Source organism: Apostichopus japonicus, chromosome 5 (assembly GCF_037975245.1).
Source record: "Apostichopus japonicus isolate 1M-3 chromosome 5, ASM3797524v1, whole genome shotgun sequence".
Lineage (NCBI taxonomy): Eukaryota > Metazoa > Echinodermata > Holothuroidea > Aspidochirotida > Stichopodidae > Apostichopus > Apostichopus japonicus.
In genome coordinates this window covers 6,349,767-6,368,135 of record NC_092565.1, presented here as the reverse complement: position 1 = coordinate 6,368,135, position 18,369 = coordinate 6,349,767, and the positions used below count along the sequence as shown (strand labels likewise).

General features: G+C 35.6%; 2 protein-coding genes across 4 annotated transcripts; one reads left to right on the top strand and one right to left on the bottom strand.

Annotated features, from left to right (window-relative positions):
• The first annotated feature begins 5 nt into the window (after nucleotides 1–5).
• LOC139967424 (uncharacterized) lies at nucleotides 6–11,806 on the top strand. 3 transcript variants are annotated; one of them, XM_071971190.1, is made up of 14 exons: nucleotides 6–156; nucleotides 1,154–1,290; nucleotides 1,874–2,003; nucleotides 2,562–2,692; nucleotides 2,874–2,932; nucleotides 3,556–3,702; nucleotides 3,987–4,272; nucleotides 4,836–4,979; nucleotides 6,325–6,413; nucleotides 7,154–7,233; nucleotides 7,721–7,794; nucleotides 8,813–8,939; nucleotides 9,688–9,744; nucleotides 10,436–11,806. In XM_071971190.1, the coding sequence occupies exons 2-13, from the start codon at nucleotides 1,217–1,219 to the stop codon at nucleotides 9,730–9,732; spliced, it is 1,386 nt and encodes a 461-aa protein (XP_071827291.1). In that variant the 5' UTR covers nucleotides 6–156; nucleotides 1,154–1,216; the 3' UTR covers nucleotides 9,733–9,744; nucleotides 10,436–11,806. The 3 variants fall into 3 exon arrangements, with proteins under 3 accessions (XP_071827291.1, XP_071827290.1, XP_071827289.1); XM_071971189.1 differs by lacking the exon at nucleotides 9,688–9,744 and having other exon boundaries at nucleotides 4,839–4,979; XM_071971188.1 differs by lacking the exon at nucleotides 9,688–9,744 and having other exon boundaries at nucleotides 7–156.
• LOC139967423 (serine protease HTRA2, mitochondrial-like) lies at nucleotides 10,435–18,275 on the bottom strand. Its single transcript, XM_071971187.1, has 6 exons — nucleotides 17,753–18,275; nucleotides 17,204–17,420; nucleotides 16,713–16,904; nucleotides 16,000–16,153; nucleotides 14,899–15,124; nucleotides 10,435–14,032 (listed from the first exon to the last, which is right to left on the bottom strand). Exons 1-6 carry the CDS (start codon nucleotides 18,250–18,252, stop codon nucleotides 13,876–13,878), a joined length of 1,446 nt encoding a protein of 481 aa, XP_071827288.1. The 5' UTR covers nucleotides 18,253–18,275; the 3' UTR covers nucleotides 10,435–13,875.
• Between the last annotated feature and the right edge of the window lie 94 nt (nucleotides 18,276–18,369).

Genomic DNA, 18,369 nt, shown 5'->3' with positions numbered 1-18,369 from the left:
TTACTTGTATTACTGGCTATTTCTTTTCTATGGTGGCTGGTTGCTATGCAAGCCAGTCGATCTTCCTTTCTAAATTCTGATCTGAGTTTGATCATAACAGGTCTTCCATCAAAAGTCTCGAACGTCGTTTCTATTTGGCGAAAAGATAATATCAAGGCAAGTTTGAACCTTCGTTATTTCTTCTCAATTATGCCGGCAGAATTTATCAATATTGCTTAGGCTATTCATTATAACTAACGTTAGGTGCTAAGGTTAGGCTTAGTACTGCCACTGGAAACATGACTAGCGTGCAGTTTAACAAGTTAGGCCCATTTGGCCAAGTATAGCATAACACCTAAATTAGGCCTGACTGGAAAGACCAGATGGCTAACTGTAGTGCTAGGCTAGACAAGATATATAGGCTAACCTAGTAATGAGCATGACACTTGACAGTAGCCTAGGCCTAGCCTACACAATATTTCCTGTTGCACTATCTTGCAATGCTAGGCTAGTCTCGAAATGGTACTTCTACTAGCCTAGTTGTTAGACCCTACCACTAGTAACATCGGTTAGCAGTAATGACAATCTGTCTGATGTTTCATTTTCTTATTAATATTATCCTCCAGCTAGCATAGACCAACATGATTTCATCGAGGTTTGATCAGATTATGCCAGATTAAGATAAATTATTCATTACAAATTTCACAAGTTAAACAGGTAGCCTCTGCCAACTCATTATTAAGCAAGAGAGATGCCCTCTTAAAGTTCCCCTTAGGCCTAGCCTATATGTTAAAGTTTGCTGCAAAATTCATGTGGGGAAAATATTTCACAAAAGTGCTACAGGAGCATTTGCTCCTTTGTGTGACTGTATAAAGTTAAGTAATTTTTGATAAGGTTGTGTAGCCTGTAGGTCTACTTTAGATTAAATCCTGAGAGGCCTACAAAAAAGTTAGCCAAGGTTACAACTTCACATTTAAGAAAGGTGACTACAATGTGCATCAGAGTAGCTACTGTACATTTTCATAAGCCTATTAATACAAAGGCCTATTATACACACTGAGCAAATTTATGGAACATATGAAATTAATGTTACTGTTTACAGCAGTATATATTGTCAATCCTGATTAACTGGAAAATGGAATTTGAACCAGGGATTTTTTTTTTCATTTTTCAGATTTTCTGCAAAAGATTCTTTGTACAGCAGCATGTACAGTAGTTATTAAGAAACAGTTCCAGGATGAATCAAGATTATCAGACAAGTGAGACTGAAACAGACGAAACACATAATTCTGAGGATGACAGTATTCAACGGTAGGTAATAAGGCTTTGTGATGAATAAAAAAGTAATGAAAATAAGTACCCAACTTCTCCAAGTAACTCTGGTAATCTGAAACCACTCCATATTAACAAGTTCAACAAAGTTTCATTTTGTGCCAAATAAGAACAAAAACAACAACAAAGATTGGGTGTGTAGTCACATGACTTGATTTGGATCTGAGCAGTGGATACCTTTGTAAGCCTTCTTAGGTTTCCACTATTTATAAATCTATGTTACTTGTTGAAGAAGTTTCATTGGTAACAGTAATTTGGAAAATTATCAGCTAAGCTAGAGTCAGTTGTTTTCCATTCCTGCCTTAGTCATACAATGACATGAAATAAACCACCTTTTCAGGAATTTTAGAAAGAAATCACCACTTCACCAGATATGATTAAGTTTGAATGTCACATTCTTTCTTTACCTTGCAAAAGGGAAACATTATTTTGTTCACTTTTATATATGTTTCTCTTTAAGTTAGATTTTGAGGAGGAGCAAGGTAGGTGCAAAGGATTTGTAAATTTAAAAAATAGCTGACAAGTTCTAATGATGACAAATTTTTTGCACACTGTTTTTCAGAGGGTATTCAAACGAAGATGTATTAAAGTTGATCGCAGCTGCCAAGGCTTTAGGTGCTATATCAATCGATTTAAGCCAGAAGAATTTGGCTAAATTGCCCCAAGAACTCTACAGCTTACAAGAAATTGAGGTAAGTGCATAGTCAAGTAGCTTAAAGTGATAAAGGGAGATCATGCCAGCTTATCAATTTACCTGTTTGGGAGTTACAGTGCAATCTGTCGTCTGCCAGACAATCTCAAAAGCTGGTTTTGGTTGTCCAATCAGAAATCTGGTAGTCTCAGCAACCATTAAAAATTTGCCCTGTAAACGCAGCAATTCCTCCCCTCTAACAGGGATTTATAATCAATGCGGAATAGACACTTAAAGACTCTTTGATGAGATATTATACGTTTTTTACGCAGGAAAAGTGTTAATTGCCTGAATTTGTATGGAAGTTTTGCATACATGGCAGTTAACGTACAATAGTCAAAAGAGTTGACAAAATGTGAATGGCAGTCTGGAGGGTGCCAAATCTGCCAAGATTTTTAGCCACTGATTCGTTTATGTATCATTTGATGGATAAAAGTCGAAGCTGGTTATTTCATCTGGAATGTTAAAGTTAAAAGTATTCCCGCTATTTTACAAAGAAATATTTTTGTGATATAACACTCCTGTACTGATTGAGTTGTCTCATTTTTTCTTTTTTCAGTATTTGTATCTGGAGGGCAATTTGCTGGACTCTGTACCTGATGAAGTATTTGAAAAACTTCCTAATCTGAAGTGGTTAGACCTCAGATACAACCAAATAAAGGTGCTGCCTATAACATGTGCAAAACATAGGTAATTACAAACGATTTTAGATCTGTAAATACTGCCATCAAAATGTATAGTAATATGTGTATACTAGGAAGGTATGGTTTTCAAAACCAGCAAAGTCTTGAAATGATAAACTTAATGTTCTCTTCAATAATCAGAAGTTCCCTTTACTAAGGATCATTTCTTACACCACTTAAATTTACAGATTTTTGAGAACTCTTCTTCTGGAAGGCAACTTGCTCACAGAGCTCCCTCCTGAACTAGGTAAGTTGTAAGATAGACACTTGGCAATACTTAAATAACTGATTGTGTTGTTGAAACTGTTGGAACTATGCATTCCATCAGATACATATTTTATACTATGGGTTTATAAACAGATGTGTAATACCTTAAGAAGTAATTTTCTGCCCCCAAAAAACGTTACATTTTAAACCTACACTCATATGAAATATATCTATTAAGCCTAGCCTAATTTGCAGGACTAGAGTTGTTATTATTATCATCATAAAGTCAATTAACTTGTTGATTGTTGATCTTCCAAAAGGTTAACAGCAACTGGCTTCTGTCATGCCTAACAAGAAAATTAATTAAATCTGGTGTCATTTACAGGAAGTTTCCATAATTTTAAGGCAAAAATTGCAATTAGCTGTTCTTTCTGTAATAATGAAAAAGTACATCATTATTGACATAAATCGAGAGACAAATATAACCTGACATGTTGTTACACATGGATGCTTGCTTGTAATTTCAAACAATTTGTTTCCCTTACTCGAGCTAAACACAAGCTGGTCTTAACTGGTATCTCTTCAATCTTGTGAAAATACCTCACATTATATTATATTTTCATAGTGATGAAACATTTTCCATTTTTCTGTCTTTAATATAAGGTCTGGTGAAGACTCTAACCGGATTAAACCTTCGAGGTAATCCGCTAGAATTTCCACCCCAAAGGATCCTGGAGAAAGGCATTAAGGAAATAATGAGATACCTGAGAGACGCTCTGACAATCAAAGACCAAAAACTAAAACACACTGGTGAGCAATTTTGTCTGTTTTGTTCTTTTATCTTAATGTCTACAGTATCAAGAAGCAATTGTGAGGTTTATACGTTGCATAAAAATTTTAAAAAATATCTGACAAAACAGTATACTCTTTCCCAGTCGGTAGGCCAATCCACCACTGCCTGCATCTGTAGATGAAAAATTACGATTTGTTAACAATTGCAATTTTTCTGAAAGATTTAATAAATAAGAATATTTATATCTTAACAAAAGAATATCTTTAGTTTATTTTCCACTCTTTTGATAACAAAATTACAGAACTTCGAATCGAGGACCTGAATCTGGAAGACTCTACCACAGCCTCTTCAGAGAGTGATTCAGAGTATGGCCCACACCGTCTCCTTGACGACCAAGATCAAAACCAGGCTTTCACGTCACCTAGCAGGCAGTCCATGTTTTCCACGACCAGCGGTGCGTCCGACCTAGAATTCCCCAGACCCAAGTCAGTCTCGTTGCACAAGCACATGACTTACGAGGAGTATCGGCAGCTGCAGTACGAGAAATTCAAGAGAGCTGGTGCCCTCGGTGTGTTAGGAAAAGACAGGTACCTAATCATGTTAACAAATGTTTATCTGTGTGTTTAGATGGAGGAAGATAGTTTTTGCCAAAAGCAAACTTCATTTTCAAAGATCAAATAGTCGTAAGTTTGAATTTCTTGGTCTGGGATACTTATAGAATCCGTTTTGCGTATTGAAATGTAATATTATGTAAAGTAGTGATATAAATGTTGAAGTATATGTTTGCAAATGTTTGACATTTTTGGTCATTGTGGTTACCATGTCTAATATCAATCTGCCTTGCTGTTTTCCGTAGATTGTAAATTGTAGGCTTTGAATCTTGTGTCAGAGAAAATTGGATATTTAAAATAAATAACTAGAGAGCCTGTTTCATGCTGATTCATTAGCTTCTTCATTTAAGCAGAAAATTTAAAATATCTGTCTTAACAAGATTGCAAATGCAGTTGGGTTACAAATAAAAACAAACCCATGATCCAAAGTTCCAAAGGGGAAGTTAAGTATTGCTTAAGGGAGGATGCAAATCAAATACTGATGAATTGTGGGTGTAAAATTTGTCACTTTGGTTTTGTATTTTGTTTATCCTTTACAGAAGGAAGAAGAAGAAGAAGACGAAATCTAAGACTGCGAATCCCGTCTACATCGACCCAATGGAAGCAAGGTTTATGGAAGAGAGGAGGCTGGAAAAATTAAAGAAGCTGAAAGAGAAACAAGCTTTGATGGAACAGAGGTTGAAGTAAGTCAGCCATTGAGGTCAAAGGTCACAAGGATATGTTGATTAGGGGTCTGTTATTGAATCGATTATTATTTCAAATTTCATAAAGCTGAAAAAGACGGAATGGAGCACATATTTAGGGTTAGTCTGTTGTTAAGGTGTTACATCAGATATTTTGATTAGTATTCTATCTGTAATTTAGGTTGTTTTAGTAAACATGTTGAAGCAAAATAATTGCAAAATGCTCAGAATTATCCATTTAGCAGGTAATTACATCTGTTTTGATATACTTCTTAATCTTTCATTTATGTTTCAGTCAAATTTTTCAACATGCATTTCTCTTTGCTGAAATAAAATTTCACATTTGATAACATTGAAGATTATATTAGTGACAATTCAATTGAGTCACTGAAAAAATGTCTCCCACGTCTGCGGAAAGCCGAAACCTTGTTAAATAAACCAAGAGTCTAAGATGAGTGCCGTTTTGAATGACCTGTTCGGTCTTCACCAGATGAAATTTTTTTATCAATTAATGTAACCGTGTTATCAACATACAATAATCCAACATTCTGAGCTGATAAACAAAAGTTTTTTTTTTTCAATCAAAACCTAGAGTATTTGTTACTCTTTTGGGGAATTAAATTAGTACTGCATTCACCCACATAACTGGTAACCAGCATACAATGAACAATTCCATGATGTTTTCTGAGACATTTGTTTGCCTTGCCCATTTGATCAGATGCAAGCCCAGACAAAAATATTGAAATTCCACCAAAAACAGTTCAGTATTGGAAATGAAAGATTAGTGAGATAATGACATGAATGGAATATTGAGATTTTGGTGTATTGTGCTTCTGAAAAGCATAAATGACTTTTTACTGTAAGTGCTAGCCGAATGTACGTAGGGTCAAAAACGATGTTATAAAGAAGCACCCACTACATTGCTTACATGTGTATTGTGCTGTCTTAACTGTACACAATGGAACTGAAAAGCTAGTTCACAGGAGTGTACTTGATAATATCCTAAATAGGGCAAAACTGACAGCATAGGTTGTTTTTTCTCCTATGTTAATGTATATTATGTAAGGGAGCCATGAGCCAGGTTGGCCCTTGGGTCAGTCATGTCACTCCCCTGACCCCCCCCCCCCTCTCTCTCTCTCTCTCTCTCTCATCACTCCTGATAGTATGAAAGAAATGTTTACTAATAACGACAGATATACCTTTCAAGATTAAAGATAGTGTTCAACTGTTATATCCATTTTACACATCCACCATTTTTAAACAGGTCTACCCTGAGGGATACCTTAGGTAGCAAGAAACACCGTCACTATCTTGAGCAAATATTTTGCATTTTGTCTTCTTTCAGAGACCAAAAGCTCTTGGAAGACTGGAGAGATGAAACTAAGGAGATGCAGAGAAAACATTACATAAGAGCTGTGAGGCAAGGCAAAACGGGTGAGTGGAATGTCGCCATCCCTACAGTTTGTAGCAGATTTTATGAGTGAAGATAAACTTGATACTAATGCTGTGACTGTCTCCTTCTCTTTTTTCAAGTCTTTTATTTTCTACATTCTTTTTGTAGTTCCGATTTGTTTTTCTTGATTAAGTTGACAAGAACATATTGTACAAATGATGAGACTTTAAAGGAGTATCTATACGTTGACCATGAAACTTTACTATTCAGTCTCTTCTATACCACAATTTAATATCAGTCCCTTCCTTCAAATTGAAAAATATGCATTAAATTTAAGCTACCCCAATTTCAAGCATCAACACGTACAGCAGATAGCAGAAACAATGGAATGTGGACATCTGGTCAATAGTAGGGGTGAGGTGGGTTGGCGAAAATAGGGGCCATCACAATGAGTGGCCGGAATGTTCGGGCAGAATAGGTCATAGAGGGGGTTCTTCACTGCTGAAGAAAGGCAAGCAGTCGTTAACAAATCATTGGCCCATGTTTCTTATTTCTGATGTACTGATAGACTCTTTATGTGTTTAATATGTCCTGTCAAACAGTGATCAACTGTTTTTAAAGCCAACACACTTTTATGGATTGTAATCAATCAATTACTATCTGTTAAGACTAAGTGATCAATTTACATGTCCAGGGCCACATGAATATAAGATTGTGATTTTGTCAAACTTGTGTTTCCCACGGATCTTAGTCACTTCTCTTCAAATTCCCTCCATCCCAGATTTCACGGATCCAATGAAGTTTCCATACGACGTCAATGGTGATTACTTGCAGATACTGAGCAAGGAGGAGAGGATTAAGGTATTTTGAAAATGTTCTTATTCATAAAAAGCAGTTATTTTATTAGATCATTTCCAATGAAATGCATCTTTATGTTCCACCTGTATTATCAACCCCCTACCTCCCTTCCCCTCCCACCTAATTAATTCATGTCATATTTGGTCCGTATTTTAATGAAGATGTTTCAATAGCAGATGTGTTTCAGTTGAAATCAAGTAAGGTAGAGGAATAGTGAATTGATGAGAGAAAAACAAAAATTCTGGCTGGGAAAATGATCATGGAATATGAAAATGAATGCAATTATTGTGTACTGCCGTTAAGATTTTAATGTAAAGTGATGGATCTGTTACTACTAATCATTTGCAAGCCAATGACTGAAACAAGTTTAAATTTTGTTTTGTTTTTTAGCAGCACATTAGAAACCAGTATGGTCAGAAATAGTTTGAATAGCAAATTTAGTTTTATAGACTTATTATGTTATTATTTATTGTATTATTCTATTTTGCAGAAGGAACTCTCAGATAAACTCGAAAGAGAAAGGAAATCAAAACCAGGCTCAAGACAGAAGTCAGACAAAGCAAAGTATGTAAAACTTCTTACAATATTAATAAAAAAGTAGAAAGATGCTTATCACAAAAACAGAAAAATACAAAGCTGATATTTGGGGATATTTTATTCATCTCCAATGACACAGATTTTCATAAAGGCTTACTTACCATTCCTCCCCGCTGAAGTATCGCTCTCCCTGTCATAGTGTTGTTTCTTGAATTTTCCCACAATTTCCCCATGTGGAGGGGCTCGACCAGGATGAAACCGTCCACACATCTGTCGCACAACCTTATTGAAAAGCCTTAGCGATAGGGTCGGTAGCTTTTTGAGATATTCGGTCATCTCAGGCAATGGTAGATCATTACAAATCAGCCGTAGAAAAACAACATGTACATCTTACATAAGAATCTGTAAAGTTTTGCCAAAATTGTCCTGGGACAGCATATTCTGTACAGTAACTTAATTATGCAGCTGAGAATGACATGAAATCTTACCTAAATAATGTCAGTTTTCACAGTGTTTTTTTGAATGGAAAAACTGACTTGAGAATTGCATAGAAAATTTGAAAGATGAGAGAAATTTTGGTAAACCAGAATTAAAAAAGGTGACATAGGAATACTAGTCATGATTTGTATTGACAGGGAGTTACCTAGCTCTTGGTTGGTGGTGATATTCTTGTGAGCGATGCGGGATCGGGGGGGGGGGGGATGGGTTGAGGTGCAAGTCACTAGCCATAGTACCTTACATAGCCTGGGAGCCATGGATCACATCGCAATTACTATTTCTTTTTTTTGCTTTTCAAAGGTATTAAAATAATAACTTGACCTTGAAATATTAGAGAAAACTACAGTGAAACTAATTTTTTTTTTATCCTTGGTAATATTCTCTAGATATTCGCTCACTGTGGTCATTGGAAGTGAATTCTTCAACTATTGCATAGCTTTTTAATGTACAACAACATGAGTGCTAGCTGTGTACTGGATGTTTTCATCTCTCAAATGACCCTTGACATGTTGCAACTCTTAATTCATGAGATTGCTGTCTTTCGTAGGTTGGAGAGAGACAAACAGTTGATGGAGAAGATTAAACAACATACTCAGAGGGTGCAAGAAAGAAAGAACAAACCCAAAGGCAACCCACAGGAGCAAATGGAAGCTGCCAAGAGAGACCTAGAACTGGTAAGGATATGCTCCGCTGTTACCAATCACTATTGATAAATCGGTACAACCGGCATGTTTCTGTTTGTTGTCGTTTCGCAAACATTGTCTACTTCATGGATCACTAACTGTAACTGAGCCAACATTACGTTGTCTGCACATTCGTGCACGTGAGATCTTCATTATAATTCCTATTCAGAGCATGCTGTACGGTTTCTGTCTATCACCTGTTACTTTTAGGCCTTGCCGAACACTGAAGGAATCTATGCGATGACATTTTGCTTCGATTGTTTCAAGTTTCATAACATTCAAATAGGAAGGATATAGGAGAGGGAACAACTTAAGCGTTCACTGTTACATCAGCTATTGTAGATTCTTTTCAGCTCATAAAGCCTCTAGTTTATTGTGTTCTTCATGTCTGTTCCATACTTTCTTGAAAGAAGAGGTGCTTCAGGGCTCATGATTTGAATAAACACTTAGCAACACTTGTCATGAAGTTTGTACATTTTATCAAGCCTTCTGATCGCAGCTTATTTCAAACCTTGTGAAGGGATGAAGCAAACAGCTAATTCTGGAATAGTGTCTCTAAAATCACATGTTACTCTGACAACAGTCATAAAATTATAAATCTTCCTTCTTTAATACTAGACCATATCATTGCATTATATGCTACAGGTCATGCTAATCTTGTCCCTCTCAAAACTGAGTTTGAGAAAGAAGAAGAAATATTCAGTTTCATCTCATTTTCATTTCACTTGATCTTTTCCAGCTTCCAAATCCTGTCGCCTTTTCGTACATTTCCCGATACTTGTAAAATAGTATTTTGGTAATCCATCATACACTTGCTTATTGCACTTTGCTGTGAATCTGATTTTTCTTATTGCATTTTCGTAAATAAATTCTCATTACAATTATAAGTGTGAAATGAAAAAAGAGGCTTGCAGTGATTTGAAAGATAACTGGTAGAGGGTGTATTTGTAAGTTTAATTAGGTTCCTACAGCTGCACATTGTAGCGTCAATTCATGTCCCTTCTACCCTCAATGATGCTAGAAATCTTGGCAGAAAAAAAACAAACTAGAAAACAACTTATTGTCAACCTTTGGTTCACAATTTCTCAGAAGATCTATCATTTTCCTTGTGTGTATCATGATTGGAAGTTGTTGGAACAATAATGTCGTAGATAAACAGTATTTCTTCCTTCGTCGACAAAAGCGTAATATTAATATTATTCTTTGCAATAAAAGTCATCAAAATAGTGTGTTTGTGTTTCTATCCTTTTGTGACCAATTTCCAAATTTTCACCATGATTGTTTTTAATGTTGTGTGGCATTTTACTGCATCCTTCTACTCTCTGTCAAATGAAATGAAATACCTTGCCTGCAGTGTATAATAGGATTAAGTCTCCGATTATTTCTTGTCGGCACTAAAATCTTAAAATCGCTCAGGCTTATCATCAATTCATCAGCGTCATATTCTAAATGGTTTTTTTTTTTTAACTTGTCAATATTTCCCGCAGGCCAATAAATTACAAGGACAGGTGAGCGATCGGAGACGAGATTTGGAATATCGGTTCAGGGCATTCACAGGAGACGCTTCACCCGTACCTTGAGGTCATCGAAAAAACCTACGACTGCTAATTATCAGCGCTGCAAATCCGAAAGGGCTTGACAGGAGGGATGAAAGCTTTCCTCAAAAATGATTCATTTACTGCATAAAACAGTATTCTGAAGCAAGCAGTAACTGCTGGTGGATATGAAGGCCTGTCCTATTTGCAATTTATACAGAGAGGTGTTGTTTTCCCTTTGAGGGGCAGTGTATTTTGCCGTATTTCACATTATGTTCATATTTATAAGTTGAAAGTTATGCACCAGTTATATAACTTGTATAAATGTACGTCTGCAGAAGATCAAAATATATTCCTTCCACTCATGCAAGGCCGTAGTCATCCTGTAATCTATGCATAGAATTTATCTACATCTCAAGATGCAGGTTCCTGTTAGCATTCAAGTAAAATCTAACATATACCACTTCTTTCGGACCATATCGATGTGTCACAGAGTGACTTTGCTTCGAATGGAACGACATGTCACAAATCACAATGACAGAAAACTATGACCCTCTAAGTTCTACCCAAGAAGAACTGTTCTAGCTAAACAATGTCATGCATCCGTAACACAAATTCAATGATAAAAATATATCAATATTATATTCACCATTCTGTTAAATAAGATTAAATTATATGGTTTTGCCATTCAGATCTTTAAACACCAAAGTGGAAGAAAATTGACATCAATACTATTGCTCTCCACATCATTAACAAATGTTTGAAGTTTCGAAATATTATTTATTTATATTTCTGCTGTTCTTTGTGTTAAAGTAAATTTGAATGCTGCATATTATTTACATTGAAAGAGAAAGCAGTTTCAGTTTGAGTATTTATTTATCTTGTATTTATCTTTATGGGCATAATCTACATGTTCGTTTGTTTTTTCATTGACATGGGGAGTTTCTCTATTTTTTTTATTTGATTTGATTAACTCTGGAGGGGCTTATATAAAAGCTATGCATTGATATTATTATTACATAATATTTTAGGTTTGCTTGTGTCAACATATTAATGCAAAATTGATGTGCTTTGATGCTCTTACATCATGTTACAAGTCTACTCTACTCTTCCTGAAGATGGAAGCTAGATCAGCAGACTACTTTTTTACCACGTCAGAAAACATAGGTGGGCAAATTTAACATAAACTGAAAACTTCCAGGGAAAAGTAGTTTAATAGCTGTAAACCACTGTAATAGCTCTGATTCTAGATAGTCTTATTGGATAGATTTATTCGTCGTTAGAATAAAACATCCCTAAAAGGGCATTATTATATTATTGGTATCACTTTTGTTTTGTATTTCTTTGTTGTATGTTTAGTAAATGCACCTCATTTGCATGTTAAGACAGAGCTTCAAGGATTACTGTTACTTAAAATGGAAGAAGTGACATGAAACCTTACAAATTGCCCGTAAGACTACCAACCACCCCTCATTCTTTCACAAACCACAAGTTGCTACAGCAAACTTGTATACAGCTTGTAGCAATAATCTTATTGGTTCACCTAGTCTGTTAAAATACACTTCTATACTCAATTTTGCAGTAACTTTAACTTTCGATATGGACAAACTACCAGTTTACCATTCAATGCTGTGTACATCTACAGCTTTCCCTTGTCGATCTGCTCCCCAAACCGATATTACTCATATGTCTAGGTCCTGACTTCAAAACCTCTACACAGTCCCATTGGGACTGTGCATAGGATGACACACACAAAATGTATCACTGTTCTTAGCTACATTCAGGGATGAGCTTCTTCCAAAAAGTTATCGGAATCCTGTGATTTGCTTTCTTTAGCCTCCGCCATTGCACGGCTACCATTTCCGTGGAATTTCTTGGGCAGCATAGATTATTAATAACAAGAAGGAAATAAAAAATATAGATAAAAGAAACAGTCATTAAAAAATAGAAGACCTTTTTCACTAATATGGTGTTTATTACTAATTATGTATTGACAGCAAGTGTGAGACAGTTCCAGTTTCTTGCGTAGTAGATCATTTGATACATAAATGAAAAACCTGAATAATTTTACTGGTTATCTGAAGTATAAGGCCAAATATAAGGAATGATGTACCTCTCTTTCATAGTTTGCCAAATTATACCACCTTGAGCTCAGAATTTTATCATCTCCTGTATATTTACATTTTAATCAATCCTTTTTTCACCCTTTTCTTTTCCAATTCTAGAGATGTGTTTGAAATGAAAACACATTGAGTAGTTTTACATACATACTTTGACTTCCAAACATCTCTCAATAAACTTCAGTGGTTTTGGAAGCAATAGTGATGACCCATAAGTGATGATTCTGGAATGATGCATAATTATGGTTAGCAAAGACTATAAACCTCAATCATGTCTGGCTCTTTAGAAAACTTAATACATTCATATCTAAAGTGGTTCTTTATCAAGTCTTAAGTCAATAGCTCTTTCACTGGGTTTTCACAAAGAGGATGCTTTTCTGATCGTTGGCATGTAGATCAGTGAAAACTTAAACGGTTTTCTTATCCTGTCAAGAACCAAGCATCAAATGTTGCCAAACCAAAGTTGCATTATCAAACTTAAGAAAGTCTTAAGTGGATTAAAGTTAATAGCAAAGAAAAGGCACAGCAAATAAAAAGCCCATCTCAACAAAACAAAAAAAACAGTTTATCACAAGAGTAAATTTGCAAGGTATCATACAAAGATATAAAAAAAAACAGAAATCCTATGTAAATCACTACCGAATGGCAGCAGTTTATAGGGTTTAGCATCAAAATCAAGAAAATCATTGTGAAAGAATTGCATGATGAGGCCATGGAAGACTTTCATACAGAGGTATCCACATTCAAAAAAAAAAAGACAAACATGTTATAATGTGAGCACATTCCTCACAACCATTAACGACCTACATCTAGGGGGGAAAAGATTATCTAATATTCATGTTATGGTGAGATTTGATATTAATGTTATTATTTAAATCCAAGTTGCTCTATCTGTGGGAACATTTTCTGTAATGTTCTTTCAAGCTGCTGCAAGAATGTACATCTGAAGAGGTGACTTTAAAGTCTTAACCTTTGTGGTCCAGCCACTTTCACAGACAAATTATTAGTGCTTTTCAAAAGATTTTTCTCCAAATGTAACAAGGTATTGAATGGCCAAATGAAGATCTCACCAAAGTTACTATATGTACCTCTTGATGCTATCGTTTGGTAGAGAATATTTCAACAGGAAACTGTTATTTATTTATCCTATGGCAGTGGTTGCATGGATCCATTATTCTGCTTTATCCACCCATGTATGTGAAACCATAATATCTGCTAGGACTCATGGATTATATCCTTTGTAAGTTTTCTTTGACTTCAAACTCGTTGTGCTTAGTCTGGTGTGACTTTTACTTTGATAACCTCCCTTCCACGGACAATGGTAACATTTATCGGTTTGGATGCATGCACAACTCTATAGACATCTTCGGCGGATTTGATTGGTTGACTATCCATGTGTGTGATGACATCACCAGCTTTTAAACCCGACCTTGAAGAAAAGAATAAGTTGTTGATGCTATTAGAAAAATAAGTCTAATTCAGGCACAAGTCTTAAAAAAAAAAAAAAACATTTGTACGATTACAGCAGAGTGGATCTGCTTTCATGTAGATGCCTTTTTGGGAACATGAAGAAATTGAATTGATCTTTTGGAGAGAGACTACAAACAATAAAACGAACTTTGGCACAACTTTGCCAAATAAACCAAGGAGAAAATAATATAACATGTAGTAGACCAGAATTTGATCACACACAAGGAGTATGGACGTAGAGCTAATACTGAGGAAACTAAATGTTTGCAAGTTGATTTATTATTTATAGCGTATTTATTTTATATAGCGTATTTTCTTCTCAAACCTTTTTATCCTTCTGACTTTATAGCAAACTAACATTCCAAACTCCTTCTTTTTCCAAAGCATATTTGAGAAGCAGTTTGGACAACTTCAATGTAAGCATGCTAAACTGCACTGAAAGCTTTTTATAAAGTACTTCATCTAGTTTAATGGACAACACAGGGTCAAATTACCAAAGAGGTGACTCGTCGAATAAAAGTGTGATATGGCAGTAACAGAAATCTAAGAATGTTCATTGGTGACCAGATTTATCCTGTCTAGCATATTTGTGGGGGAATGCTGATGACCTTGTAATTCCCAAGTATCACAAGCCACCGACAGGTCCAACAGGAAAACTGCTGTGAGTATTAAATGCACTTCAATGATGATTCTTTGACCAAGAAGGCTGAGAAACAAGAAAGGATAATGCATTTTCCTGATTACATAGCTTCACTCTCATTCTGCATAGTGAAGAACTAGAACTGTATTAGCCAAACAGATCATTCCATCATACATCATACTTACATTTGGGCCGGGGAGCCAATCACAATCCTGTAAACCAAGACCCCATGAGTCACGTCTGGAAATTCTACTGCACGCTGCTGCAGGTCACTCAGGATGTGAGGGGACAGGGTCAACATCGTGATGCCCAAATATCCTCTTTTTACACCTTCACTGAAATCTTTCGCAGGGCTTGATTTGGAACCAAAGAACTTGTCATACATCCCAGAGGAACCCTTTTCAGAGTCGCCTGGAAGACGGGAAGAATTATTTTACAGCATGTGATTATCTTGCGGAAGAAATGTATACATTACTTTGTTTTATTCACTTTACTGTGCCCATATTTATGTATATTTATATTTTTATGTTCTTTATTGTGGTTTATTACCCTGTCTTATATCATGTTTTACTTTTACTGCTGTTGTTATTACTTTTAGGTTTTCTTAAGTTTGGTATTTTTATATTCCAGGTTTTGGTTCTTTTGTACAGTGCTCTTGAGCATGTTTTACTTTTACTGCTGTTGTTATTACTTTTAGGTTTTCTTAAGTTTGGTATTTTTATATTCCAGGTTTTGGTTCTTTTGTACAGTGCTCTTGAGCATGTTTTACTTTTACTGCTGTTGTTATTACTTTTAGGTTTTCTTAAGTTTGGTAATTTTATATTCCAGGTTTTGGTTCTTTTGTACAGTGCTCTTGAGCATGTTTTATTTCATGATAACAGCACTTTAATATATGGTATTTATATTTATTTATTAGAAGCAAGTTTTGAAATAGCAGCAGTGAACAAGAGGTACCCTAATTATTGACCTCATGTCATGTTGACACCTTGTGAAACAAATGCTATATATATATATATATATATATATATATATATATATATATATATATATATACATCTACAACATACCAACCTAACTACAGTACGGCTAAATTTGAAGTATTCAAACCATCTAAAAATTACACAATACTATTCAAGCTGCTGCCAACAATGCCTTCAGAGAAACTGATATTACAATAGTACAACTGAGCTTTGAAACAGTAATTATGCAAAACACTATATCAAACGCATGTGAATTCATAATCTAAAAATGATAGTGTTAATATATTTTCCAAGTATTCTGTATACCTTTTTCGCTTAGTTGAAGGTTTCTAACCTTATCCAAGAAATCCTTGGCATAATCGCTAGGTATGGCAAAGGATATACCAGCTGTGACCATCATGGTATTGATTCCAATTGCCTCACCATCTAGGTTCACCAACGGTCCTCCAGAATTTCCCACCTGTTCAAGCATTGAGATAAGGAAAATATATGCCTCAACAAGAAATACAACTTTTAGAATGGTCCCCATTAAAAAGTTATCACCAATGAAACATTAAAAACTTACATGTATAAGTTTCAAAGGTCACACTCCCATCCACTCTCTACCTCACAAGACCTACCTCCCTCCTCGCCTCTTTTCTTTTCCAATGTTTATATTTTCCCAGTCAGTTTTTTTTCCATTGTTCCTTCAGTTTGTATTACAATATTTCTTCCCAAAGATACACCTTTTCAACTATTTACACATATGTATGCTAGAGATGTAAAAGATGCCTGGAAAATACTCTGTATAAATAGTTAAACAATGAGTGTTGGAAATGCACTCCAAGTAAAGGCTACACCAGTTACAGTACCTGTTACTACACAAGACATTTCCATCTGAACCCATTACTTCAATTCAAAATATTTACTTTTTCATATGCACTTTAGTAGCCCTTAGTTTTCTCCAGATAATTGTTTTTGTATGGTTAATAAAAACAAAGAGAATTTAAAGAGAAAAAAAAACTCCTTCAGAAACTTACGTTAATGGCAGCATCAGTCTGAATATAATTAATATCTTTATTTAATCCAAGCTCCTTGCTAGTTCTGTTCACAGTGCTCACTATCCCAGCTGTAATTGTATCGCTCAAAGCCAGAGGGCTTCCCATAGCAATCACCCATTCCCCAGGGCGTAATTTGCCAGACTTGCCCATTCTCAGGGTGGGTAGCTTGTCCTGTTTGAGAAATGAAGATATATACAAATTGTGAATTCAAAACTTTGCCTTTAACCCCAAAGATAACAAATAATAATTAATTTGCCGCAATATGAAGTTCACATATCAGCCGGAAATGTACATATCAAACCCATCCCTTGACCACTTTAATAGGGCTACTGAGAGAGGAAAGCTCAGTATCTACAACTTCAAATCATTCTTACTCTAGTAGTAGTAGCATCCACACATGTCTGTCAGGAATAGTCATTTATCAAGGGTCCAATTCTGATTGGGTAGCACTATAGTCTTTGAATACTTACTGCCGTGTAGACCTTGATAGCAGCAAGGTCAGAAACAGAGTCTATTGCTATGACGTCTCCTTTAACCATACGTCCATCGTACAGCTTCACCATTACTTGTTGATTACGAACCATCTTGTTCGCAACTACGTGAGCATTCGTGAGTATTAAACCATCAGCTGATACAATGAAACCAGAACCATTAGCTATTGGCACTTTGTCTCGTCTCAGAGGAATTCTGTAAAAAAAGAGGAATGGGTGTAAATAGATGACTCTGAAACAAAGCAGTACTGATGAAACCATTGAAACAGAGTTTGCTGGTATCAAAAACAATTCAGTCCTTTGTGTTTATCACTACAACAAGCTTAAAATGACAAATGAAATACCCTTCTAAGTTTTTACAGAAAACTCATGTATTCATTTGTAACTGTCTACAACTAATTGTGAATGAAATCAGTTGGGTACCCTAACTTGCAGAGTCACATAATCAACAGAACTGAAGAGCAAGATGGTGCTACCTCCTTATAAAACTTGCAAGATTTTTGTTTGTTTTGAAAATACTGAACAAACCTTCCATGGATTTCAATGTACACCACAGCAGGCGCTGCCACTTCCACTGCATCTGCTATAAAGTTAAATCGTTTTGATCTTGGCGGAACATATCCGATCCCTTCATGTCCCTCTACGACTTCTGCTGCTTTCACTGCTGGAAGCAATCCGTGATTCACATTGCTGCTACCACTTTCGTCACTTCTTTCCAATGCTGCTCTTTCTGCAGCAATTTTTCTCCTCTTTTTGTCCCTCCGTGGTTCCCAACTTGTTCCTGCATGTTGCAATTGACTCCAGTACGGTGAAGTTACTCCAAGTAACACAAACAGAGCTGCAAACTTTCCAATAGTTTTATAAAAAACGAGTTTATTTTTTCTAGCTTGATCCTGCGATATATTCCTCACTATGACATTTTGCGGACAAACTATACACTTCTGGCTTCCTTTGAGTAGAAAAGAAGCCGACGAAGGCCTACTTATGGAACGAGCGAAGAAAAACAATCCTCTCATGGGCGCTGCCATTTTGCAATTTTGCAAGGCACGTACAAACTTATAAAAAATATAAAGGGTAGATTTATAACCTTTTTTTTAAAGAATGCTGTAAAATATAACATAAAATCATAAATTGAAATATTTTTA